Below are 12,332 nucleotides of genomic sequence, written 5' to 3'. Positions count from 1 at the left end.
AAAGCTTGATAATACCTGCTTTTTGGCAAAGGTACAGAGAAACAAACTACTCTGTCATCTTTCTAGGAGTGTAAATTGGCCCATCTATACACATACATGCGTGCGTGTGTGTGTGTGTGTGTGTATGCACGCATTTATATGTATAGAATTTACTTAGAAATTTTGTTTCTAAGAATTTGCCTTAAGGAAAGTTTTACAGAAGTAACTAAAGAATTATGTACAGTGATGTTTATTGAAACATTTTTTAATATATGTAGAATCTGAAAAACTAAATGCCCATCTGTAGTGAATTGGTTAGATAATTTATTATATATCTAAACAAATACTATGCTTTCTTTATAATGGATGAGATGGATAGATGGATAAGTAAATGCATACCTATATGTGGGGGACTGTCCATATATTGGTAGAAAATGTTGGTTAAGGAAACATGCATTCATTCTTTCCTCATTTTTATTGAAAAAGACAATGTATCAATTTCATATGTACAATATGACATGTATAAACATATCTTGAAAGGGGATAGGAGGGAGCATGCTAGAAAACTTTAATTTTCTACTTTAAAATTTTGTTTTTAAAAATATTGGGGAGGAATAGATGTATTTTTATTTTTAAAAAAGAAATTTCTATATTTTAAAGAAATGAAAAACTTTATGGAGACAGCATACCCACAAAGAACAGGCACATACGGTACTAACTTGTTTTCTTCTTGGACACACACTTGGTTTGATAGAGAAATGGCATACATGGTGAATTTAGGTTTCAGCAAGTCGTTTGACAGTTTTTCCTGATATTTTCAGGAATCCTAGTTGCTGACTTATTGCCATCATGTCTTCATGTCAGTCTAGAGGAAAGCCTCTAGTCATTGCAAGAACACTCATTGAATGATGTTCAACATTTTATTAGACATTTGAAAATGGAATAAATTCCACTTTGGGTAAATTTATGAAGAAAAACCTAGTAAAGTTAGCTTAGTAGTAGCACTGTCTTACACTTAGAAAGTTTCTACAATGCCTTTATGTAAGCCTGTGATGGAACTGTCCTAAAATTAATGACAAAATGTAGCATGCTTTCTTAATTAGAACTACCACAGAATAAAAAGTACAAGCTTCAGAGGAATTTTGGTTTCAGTAATAGAGGAAGAACTTATCAGACTAACCGTTCCACAGTTAAAAATTGAACTCTGCACAGAATATAGAAACCCAGCTGTGAGAAGCACTGGAGAGCCGTCAAAAGCAGACAGACTGGAGGGGGCGCTTGAACCCTTGCAGGAGGGGAGCTTGCACCAGCCCGATCTGAGGGCTGTCCACGACTGCTGCAGCAGGTGCCCAGCACTCCTGCAGAAGGCACAGAGGGATGCAGCCAAAGAAACTCACACTTGATGGAAACTTGAATCTAAAGGAAGGAATAAAAAGTATCAGAAATGGTTGATATGTGGGAAAATAGAAAAGACAAACTTTTTGGGTTTTGACTTTTGATTTTTTAAAAGATGATTAAATATAGAAAAATTTCTATATTTATTAAGTAGAATTCACAGTCAAAGACCTTTCTTTGTGGAAAATTCCAAGTCTAAATGGTTTTACCAATAAGTTCTATGTAACATTTAAGGAATAAATAATACCAATTTTATACAAACTTTATCAGAAAATATAATAGGAAGCATATTCAATCTTATTTTATGAAACCTGCATAACCCCAAATCAAAAATATGACAAGAACATTACAAGGAAAGAAAATTACAGACTAGTGTCCCTCATGAACATTGGAACAAAAAATTCTAACAATTATTTTTAGCAGATCAAGGCACTGTTGTCCATAGAGTGGAACACTAATTCATTATGACTAAGTAGGGTTTCTTCTTTTTATGTTTGAAATTTTTGTTTTATTTATTTTTATTTTATTTCATTTTCCTTTAAGTTCTGGGACACATGTGCAGAGCATGCAGGTTTGTTGCATAGATATAGATGTGCCGTAGCGTTTGGTAGTCATTGGATGACCAGAGGCAGGAGCCATGGTAACTTCTTCCCAAGATGACACCTCTACGTAATTACAGTCATTGCCGGGTCTGGTGGTTCTTCCCCATATGTAAATGTCCTAATGAATGACCGAATAAGGATTATAAGACATTTTTCTTTCCACTCAGCATATATTGCTCTTACTTTTCTATCAATAAAAAAATAAATCCATAAGCAGGGCTACCCCCTCTGTTTAACATAATCAAACTTCAAGTTCTCCTCCCTTTGCTGCTTTTTCAGTTTTGGTGGAAGCATTTAGATACACTTATATTGTAATGTCTTAGTTCAGCTCTGCACCCCACCCACACCTTCATATTACCCCAAACATCACCTTCAAATAGTAACATTGTATTCACGTTATCAATTCAGCGGAAAATAGAGGTAGTTTTCCATTCCCGATTGTACACTTTTAAGAAGAATTTAGAAAGCTGCATTTTAATCGTGTGAGTTAGTGATATCACCAGTAAGGTCATTTGAGGCCAGGGCTTCAGGGTTATGGTGAGCTATGATTGCACCACTGCACTCCAGCCTGGGCAACACGGAGAGACCCTGTCTCCAAAAACAAACAATTTTTTTAAAAGACCTAATTATACTTTGGCACCTGCCAAAATAAACCATACATTCATTGCCCTGTTTAAACGTAGTCTAACTTGAATTCATGGATATGAAAATATACATGTTTGGAACAGCAAGAGTAGAATAAAGTGAAATTGATCTCTTAATCTGTATACTCAATGTCTATAAAATACTTCATGTACAGGTAGAAAGTACATTTTTCATTCATAAAGTCAACAAATATTACCAAGTCTATACTATACAAGGCACTGTCCAAATTTTCCAAGTTGTTCAAATAGCAGTTTCTGATTTCCAGGTTTAAAGCGTAAACAGAGAAGCCGACAGTACTGCGCAGGAGGTGGAAGCATTGCGTTCTCACTTAACCAAGATGGTAAGCACGCGTGTTCTCCCTCAGCATCTGTCGAGCCAGGGTACTGATCTCAAGAGTGTGCCCTGAATGTTCTCCATTTAAAGGACACCAGACTGGTAGCACTTGGACACACCCCCTTGGCCAGCAGAGGCTCTAAATGTCCCTTTCTGCATAGTGCCATCCCATCTCAGGTTTCTTTATCTTACCTATCAGATTTAGATTTTCAGATATTACCTATCAGAACAGATTTTTTTTTTCCCTATCTGATCTCTTCCTCTCCAGTCTCACACCCTCAAATCCTGCTGAAATATTCTTTCAAAATTCATTTTTGTTCAGGTTTCTTCATTCCTCACAGTCATTTAATGGCCCCTAGCCTTTGGAGGAAAACAGCTTTAGTACTGGTCATGTGCTGACCTGCTTAGCTCTGAAGCCTCATCTCTTCATACCAGCCATTCCTGGTCATCTATACTCAGTCCACACTGGGCCATTGCTAGTCCTCAAAGACCCACCATTCCCTTTCCCAGATGCCCTTAAGCACACTGCTGCCTTCACGCGACCTTCCTTTCATCCCCTCAGACCTGGCTGAGTCCTGGAGACACCTTGCTGTCCCCATCAGTTCATCTGAGCCCAGCCCAGCTCACAGTGCTCACCACACACTGTTCTGCTGGTCCACCTATCTGGATGTGAACCTTCCTGCTTGTGTCTCCTCTCTGTATCCATGACTAGCAAGGCACCTGCCTTGGAGTAAGCATCCAGTAATAGATTTATTCAGTTACTAGTTGATTGGTTAATGCCTTGGTAAGGGTTACTCAAGCCATAGATGATAGGTGAAAATGAACATCTATAAAATACCAAATTTACCCTTGGGTTTTTTATATTAATAGTTATTTTCAACAGAAAGTCAAATTGAGTCAACTATTTTTTAGTCAATAAATGTCAAAAAGAGAACTTTGGTTTATTAATTAGGATAAATAACCAAAAATAACATGGACACCCCATTTACAAAGAATTCAAGGCCAGGCATGGTGGTTCACACCTGTAATCCCAGCACTCTGGGAGGCTGAGGTAGGTGAATCGCTTGAGCCCAGGAGTTAGAGACCAGCCTGGGCAACATAGTGAGACCCCATCCCTACAAAAAAACACAAAAATTAGCTGGGCATGGTGGCATATACCTGTGGTCCCAGCTACTCAAGGCTGAGGTGGGAGGATCACGTGAGCCTGGGAGGTCAAGGCGTGGCGAGCCAAGATCCCATCACTGCACACCAGCCTGGGTGACAGACTGAGACCCTGTCTCAGAAAAGAAAAAAAAAAAAAATTCAAATACTATAAAATACTGTAACACCAAAGATCTCCTAAATGCAGTTCTACCTTTCTTCATTATTCTAAAGACTCTTTGAGCCCCACAGAATTTTAAGGGTACCATCATGAACATCATATTCCTAGTGCTGTTTGTTGGGACACTTTTCAGAATCTGTTTTCATCTCCGAGTGTGGACTGTGAGTGTCGGCACTCAGTGGGTGGTTGTTTCCCTGTCACCCACCCATCCCTCACGGGGTTCTGTGTCCTTGTCATTGAGTACTTTGGCACTTTACGACTCTGCTTTTGATCAAAACAGATACCAATTGAGTGGACTTCATCTCTGAAGAGAGAAGCCTAAGTCAATAATCTTTTTTTCTTTACTGAACTCTGATGGAAAACTGTCAATCCCTAGGACTATTCTTAAGTACATTTACAAAGTTTGGAGGTAGATATTAATAGTCTTGTATTTAATCTCTTTAAAGCAAAAAGCAATTTTACATTTTCTAAAGGAGTATAATTTTCATTGGTCATCTTTTTTTAAAAAAAACACAGTTTCATTAAACTTGCTTGTTTTCAGACATTTTCTTCTTCTTTATAAGCTGTTTGATATATTAGAGTCAGTGCTGTAAAACCATTTGTACAATGCTTTAGACATTTGGTTATAGTTTCTTTGTCTGCCAAGCATTTTTCAATAAAGCTAGATGTTGGCTCAAATGGTCTTAAATGTGAAATTTATTAACTTCAAGATGACCCGTGGCCTACATATTTTCTTCATTGCATGTTTTATCTGCTAAAGTATTTATTTTATTATGTGTTAAACTGATAGCTGTAAACTATGCTGTTTGGCATCAGGGTAAACTAACATACTGTTGTACAAATAAACAGTCCCAGTCATTTAAAAACTTTTGGTTATGGAAATTTTCAGACATATATCCAAACCGAACAGTCTGACAAATCCAGCTGACCTGTTAGCCGACTTGAGCAGCAATCATCTCACGGCCAGTCTTGTCTGATCTGTGCCCCTGGGCTCCCCACTACCTCTGAGATCTGTTATTTTGAAGTAAATTCCAGATATTCGATCATTTCATCCATACACACATCAGATAAGGACTGATTTTTTTTAAAGAAACATAATCATAATACCATTATTAGATCTGGAAAAAGTTAACAGTAATTCCTTAATTTTATCAGATATTTAGTCAATGTTCAAATTCTCGTAGAAGCTTTTTAGACAGTTTGTTTGTATCAGGATTCAGTCAAGGTCTACACATTACTTTTGGTTGATAGGTCTCTTAATTAAGAAAAATAAACCTCTCTTGAGTCACTTTTGGTGCTCAGTGAAGTGGTTGTTTCCCTGTTACCCACCCATCTTTAGCTGAATAAATTGGGTTTTTTGTTCTATAGATTTTCTCACATTCTAGATTTTTCAGATAGCTTCCTCATGGTGTCATTTAACCTGTTCCTTTGTCCCTTGTGTTTCCTGTAAATTTGTGGTTAGTAAGGAAGCTATCAGTTTGAGGTTTGATTTTATATTGTTTACTTCCATCAGGAGATACCTTATGTTTGGTTGTCTCTGTTTTTGATGATAAGATTGAAAACTGAATTCAAGTGTTATCAGCTTGGTATACCCTTTAAAAGTTCACCATAAACTTGTCATCTAATGGTTATAGCACCATTGGTAATTGTTTTCATAATCTGTTCCTTATTAGAAATTGAAAATAATAATAATTGTTAGCTGGAACACTAAATAAATTAAATTCTTTTCATTAAGCTCTGAAGTACAGTTCATACAGGAGAGGCAGGATAGATGCCTGATTCGTCAGCAGTTTTCAGAATGAGTTGGTTTCCTAGTATTTCTCAAAGGTCATTACTAAGGTTTTTTTTTATTTTTTGATTACCTTTATGAAGTCATGTAAACATAATTTGATGAGCTTCAATTCATTGTAGTTGATTTTTTTTTAATTTAGTTGTGCCCTCTTTGGGGGAGTCTCTTCAGGTGGGCCCTGGGCCCTGACAGTACAGCCTCGCCATAGGGTGCCATGTTCCACACTCATGGTGGTTTCCTGGCTTCGTAGAATCAGCCGTTGGGAGGAATTGATGGAATATGAAATGTGAACATCTTCCTTCTCTTTTATTTCTTTCCACACTGTGTCTCTGTCCACCCTATCTACGCCCTGGCTTTCTCTAACCCCATAGCTCTCGTTCAGTCTCACCCCAAAGTCAGTTCTACAGCTGGATGGGCTGTGGCAGCAGCAGTCGTGGCCCCTTCTCATATTCCAGCAGCACCATCCCTTCCATTCAGAAGTCATTGCCAGCTGGACCCGCTTCCACCAGGCAGGCGAGAAAGGCTGCCTGCCTACCCTCTACCGTGGTCCCTCCATCAGTGAGGCGCTGGGGAAAGTGTGCGTGTTTCTTCTGTCATATTCTATATCTGTACTAGGAACTCTGAAAATTTAGGCTTCTAAGGTGCTGTGGGAAGCATTAGGGATTTTTTCTCACTTGACCTGGTTTTGTTTATCTAATTATGGAGGGACTCTCTCCAAAACTCATTTACACGCTTCACAGCTGTGTGCCCTGTGGTACACAGATAGTGACAGATACTTGAATAGATGCTATCGTCTTGGCATCCTCTTCCCCCAGCCCAGCTATTATTTCCTCCTGGTCTTGGCTACATTTGGTGTGAATGTTAGCCCTGAATTTGTTGCTTTTCTTAAACAGTTTAATCTGAAGACTGTGGGGCATTGGAAAACCTGCCTTTGTTTTGATCCCTTGGCTTCAGGCCTGCCCTGCAGAGCCTCTGGTGTCTGCACACATGATGACAGCTCAGCCAGCTGTGCCACACAGCTCTGTTGGGCCAGGGCTAGGGGTCCAGTGATGGAGCTAGACGAGCTAGCTCTGTGTGTGGGAACATTGAAAGTTGACAGCGAGTGCTGCAGTTTGGATCATCTTCGTATACGTGTGGCCTAGCAGCTGTCTTCCCTCTCCTCCAATGCCGCCCCAGAACCAGAGCCTTACGTCACAGTTAGAAATGCGTATTCTCCTAGCCTTAAGAACAAAGATGGCCTGCTAGAGCAAAACCACTTGATTAACTTTAATATCTTTGCACTCTGCAGTAAGGTGAGATTTAATGAAACACTTTCAGGATTGTCTCAGTATTTGGATGGGTGGAGTGCACTGGAGTAGTGTAGGGTTATAGACAGTTCCAAATTATTCCTTTGAACTGGAAAACTGTGAAAAATGTTGTGCTTTCCCAGTTATTTATAACATGCATCACAGTAGACAGCTGAGGCTCCGATGATTTCCAAATGTTATAGTTGGACTTCCTAACAAACTAAGTCACCATACGCCTTGGTAGTTTACTTGCTGGTTAACAGAATCTAAGGGATTAAATCACAACGGTGAACCTAAGGACAGGCAAGTTTTCTAAAAGAAACCCCCAGAAGCCACTTTGTGCTCACTGCAGATACCCACCAGCTGTGTGCGTCTCTCCTTTGTTGTTGGAAATCATTGTATGATTACAGTCCTTCTGGCTCCTTGCTCCCTCCCAGGACCGTGATGTGCCCTGTCACCCTAGCACCCTGGAGCCACACTGGCTGCATTCAGCCCTGAACCTGCTGTCTGTGCTCAGGGCGTCAGGGCATCAGTCCCTGGGTAAGCCTGCCTCCTGCTGTGGTGCCGACATTCTAAGGATTGTAGAGAGCAACAGCCGTGACAGGAAAGCAGGGGACAGATGGGGAGGACCGAAGACTGTGTGGACAGGACGGAGAGATGTTAAGACATGAACTTTTTTTCATATATTTTCATTTACCTTCAATGCCCACATTTCCTAACCTACCTTCCTGGTTTTGTTTGCTTGTTTGTTTTTCAGTGTCTTTGTTTTCTTTGTCTCTGGGGTAGGGTGAGGTGGAGTGGGGTGGAAGTAAGTTATAGTTCTTAATTGCCAACCTGGGGCAAGGGAAAAGTAATTCTTAGAGCTCAGCTGAAAAATGTGTATTCCAAGTGTTCCTGCTGTTATACCATAACAATGTTATAAATTTGTTTCTGGCATGATACTGTATAAAAGCCAGTATCTTTATAGTTTCATCAAAAGCAACATAATTCAAATGCCTTGATTATGGCTAGAACTGAAAGCAAGGTTTTAAGAACTGTTAGGTTAGAGCGAAGCCACCAGTTCCTGACGTGTTCTTTTAAGCGGTTTACGTGCACTGATCTGGTCATTGGCTTCTGGAGCTTCACTGAGAACTCCTCTGCCCTCAGAGGGCCCCGCCTCCCTGGCTCCCTCGCTGCCTTCCGACTCCGCCCTCCTCCGCTCCTCCTGGGACATCACCGGGCCTGACCCAGGGCCTGCTGGTTCTCCGTCCTTTGGGCTCCTCCCCCACACATCTGCCTGTGGTGTGTGCTCCTCCCCTGCCTCTGCGTCCCTTGGGCTTCTCCCATAGACATTTGCCCCGTGGGCGACCCCCTTGGCCTCCCTGGAGCCCCTGGAGCATCTGTGTCTTCACAGCCCTCGCCCTGCAGCTCCTAGGAAAGCCTCACATGCGCACCAGGGGCTGCAAACCACGCGCTCAGGGCATGGGAAAGTGGGAGCAGCGCATGGATTTACTCATTTTAGTAGAAAATGAGCATCTGATAGAATTTGTTAAGAAAGTTAAACCACAGAGCAACCCTCTCTATGTTTCCTGTTTTCTACTCTGAGGTCAGAAATGCCGTCTCTGTGACTTTCTCCCAAAACCAGGATAGAACCTTCAAGGTAAAAGGTACTTGGTAAATATTGGGTAGTCATCTCCAATTTTCTTAACCACCTTCTCTTAGTAAGCAGCAAAAACTAACCCCAAAATAATTACAGGGCAGCTTAGTAGTTACTAATAAATAGTTACTATTTGTTCTAAACCTTCAAGGTGGAAAAATTTTGAGTGTTTACTGAAAACAACTTGAACATTTCCTAAGACCACAGTAAAAGGGTTACTTGTCAGCCTGGATGAGGCGGAGAAGACCTATCACACCCCTTTCTTTTACAGCCAAGGAAACTGAAGTCCAGACGAAACACTGTCTACAGCCGTCAAGGAGCATTTGGTTGACAAACTGGGACTTCTGCCTCTGCCTCCTAACACTTTTCAAAAGTATATCATTTTTCAGCAAGCTAATCAATGTGCTTAAACTCTACATTGTATCAAGAGTCTAAAAATAGTACAATTAGCATAAAAAGCTCAGTTTGTGGCTAGATTTTTAAGTGTGTGGAGCAAGAGACATCAACAAAGCACTTTGTGTCTATGGGAGCAAATTAAAGACAATGTTATTAAAATCCTTATATTGCAGAGGATATTTACTTGGGACTTAGATTCTTTTTGGATCAATTTACTTCAATTTTCTCATAATATCACATACTAATAATCAAAATGTTTGAGTGACAACCAGAGTAAGTTCATAAATATAAGATATCTGAAAACCCATTTTTCTTTTTTTGAAATTGCTGTCATTTCTGGTTGCAAATGGTGTGGCAGCCTATGATTACAGTAATAGGGACTTTAGGGATTATACATAGAACGCGTAGCACTTTTAGCAAGTTTGTGTATTGAAGGGATTTAATAAGAGGCTTTGTGGAATCACAGATCTCCCTTCGTGGGCTTTAAATACGATGGACGTGAAAGAAACTCATATTCCTGCGCTCTGTGGTCGGGCTGCATTAATGAAAAGAAAAATTGGTGTGTGTGCTTGGACTTTTGTTTCTTCTCATTTTCCTCCTTGTTTTGTGCTGTGGCTTCCTTTTTCATATTCTGCTGAGGAAAACAGGCTCGGCAGATCATTTTGCTTCACTGGAGCTGTGCTGCTCGTGGACTCGTGGGCCGTGTGCAGCCACTGCACGTAAACCGTGGGTGACCACGCCGTGCTCTTGGTACGCACACGGTCTGGCTCTTCCCCACGGGGACTGAAGCACACTGAAGATAACACACATGCAGTGACCCAGTTCCATTCCAGCCTGTGACCCAAGAGAATGAGTGTTTGTGCCCACCAAAAGACAGCACCCCTGTATTCATAACAGCTCTGCTGGAAATACCTGAAAATGGGAGCTGGGAAACAGAGTCGCAGAGCCGGCCTATTTTGTGGGGTTTAAGCATCCGTTGTTGAAAATAAAATGCCAGACGACATTTTGCTTTGGTTCATATAGAAAACCTGATGGATTATTCAGGTGTTTCATTTGGTCCATTTTCAAATGAAAATATTTTACAGTTTACTTACTGTTTTCACATACATTCTTGTATTTTATCTTCACACCGACCATGTTGGGGTTAGATACTGTTTTCCCCATGTGGCAAATTTTTAAAATTTGGAGAATCAGGAAAGGCTGTGTAACTTGCTCAAATAAGGGAACTAGGCCCAACTGTTCATCTCCAATTCTAACTTTATCACTCTTACCAAGAAACATATGTACAGGGCATGGGTCAGACCACAGGGTTAACAATACGGTGTCGTTTTATATATCTTAATGTTTGTAAATACAGTAGACCCTTGTGCGACAGATAGTTGGGGTGCCAACCTGCTGTACAGTCTGAAATCTTTGTTCACCCCCAAAATTTAACTAGGAATAGCCTGCTGTTGCCCAGACGACTTATTAATAACATAAACAGTCTGTTACATATTTTATGTATATACTATATTCTGTATTCTTAAGCTAGAGAAAAGAAAATGCTATTAAGAAAATCATAAGAAAGGAAAATACATTTACTACTCATGAAGTGGAAGTGGATCATCATAAAGGTCTTCATCCTTGTTGTCTTCACATTGAGTAGGCTGAGGAGAAAGAGGAGGATCGGGGTTGGGTTTGCTGTGTCAGGGGCAGCAGAGGCACGAGAAAACCCACATATGGGTGGACCCACGCAGTTCAAACCCGTACTGTTCATGGACCAACTGGAATTGAGTTTGCAAAGTACTGTGGGCCTTCCTCAGTCCCAGGTGCTGTTAACAGAACTGAGAAGGGGCTCAAGGACCATGGCCTGGTGGCCCTCCCCTGCTGACAAAAGGACAGTGGCTTAACCCCAAGGAAGAAGACCGTGTGTGTATATGCAGCTTGCCCTTCTGACAAACACCGACCCATGAGGGAGAGTTTCCAAGTATGGCAAAGCTGTTAATGAACGATAAAGATACCAGGAAGAGTAAAGGGGTTGCACTTAGTTTTGGGTAAAGGATCTGCACAACAGTGTACCAGGCACTAAGCAATGAATTTGGTGGAGTGATGCGAGCGATCATTGATACCGAAGATGGAAGAACAGATGAGTAATTGCTAATAAAATCTCAAGAGAAATAATAAGCAACAAATTTGGTGGAGTGATGCAAGCGATCATTGATACTGAAGATGGAAGAACAGATGAGTAATTGCTAATAAAATCTCAAGAGAAATAATAAGCAACGTGGAATTCACTATTTGAATGAGATTTTCTTAGAAAAAGAAACAAGTCTATGAAACGAGGCACTGTTCCTGCCCTTGCTGCCCTGAGCCTGTGTGCCTCGTTGGTGGCATCCTTGGAGCGCACTCGGAGCTGGCATTGCAGCTTTAGAAATGCAGGCCCCTGCTGGTGAGCGGCTTGCCCAGCTCGGGCTGGGTTCAATCCAGATGCCCCTGTGCGGCCCTCTCTTGGCCTCACACTTGAAAGTCATCAGTCCCAACAGGGTGCAAAGCCAGTGCTTCGTGGTTTCAGTTATCTGAACAGATGTGTTGCATGTTCAAAAATCAGTCTTCTAAAAGATACGCATTTCTACCTGGATTTCTTACTCTGTAAATGGGACTTTAAAATCCCAGTTAGCAATTGGGTTTTCATAGATTTTTTTTTTTTTGCCTTCCATTTTATTATGACTCAAAATTGTTTTTAATTTCAAGGTGTTTTCTTTTTGGAAGGTTTTACAACTATTTCTTCAATTGCATATGGACCCCCACCATGTTGAGAATAGAAACTATACCCTATTACTTCTTTCCCGTGCTGCACGGTAATGACTGCAGTCAAAGGGATGCAGCACCCGCTCAGCAGCAGGCACGGCACTGCCTGGCATTTTCACCATCTCGCGTGCCAGGCCATGGCAGGAACCCTTCCCACCGTTCA

The 12,332-nt window shown here is 40.9% G+C and overlaps 1 protein-coding gene across 7 annotated transcripts in view; it reads left to right on the top strand.

The window, feature by feature from the left end:
- EXOC2 (exocyst complex component 2) overlaps window positions 1-12,332 on the top strand; it is a 204,859-nt gene that overhangs the window by 167,337 nt on the left and 25,190 nt on the right. Inside the window, exon 24 of one of the 7 annotated variants that reach the window (XM_063724673.1) lies at window positions 2,887-3,041. In XM_063724673.1, coding sequence (XP_063580743.1) covers window positions 2,887-3,008 — 122 coding nt within the window. In that variant the 3' untranslated portion in view covers window positions 3,009-3,041. 7 annotated transcript variants of the gene reach the window in all.

Source organism: Pongo abelii, chromosome 5 (assembly GCF_028885655.2).
Source record: "Pongo abelii isolate AG06213 chromosome 5, NHGRI_mPonAbe1-v2.0_pri, whole genome shotgun sequence".
Classification (NCBI taxonomy): domain Eukaryota; kingdom Metazoa; phylum Chordata; class Mammalia; order Primates; family Hominidae; genus Pongo; species Pongo abelii.
This window is presented reverse-complemented; position numbering and strand designations above follow the sequence as displayed.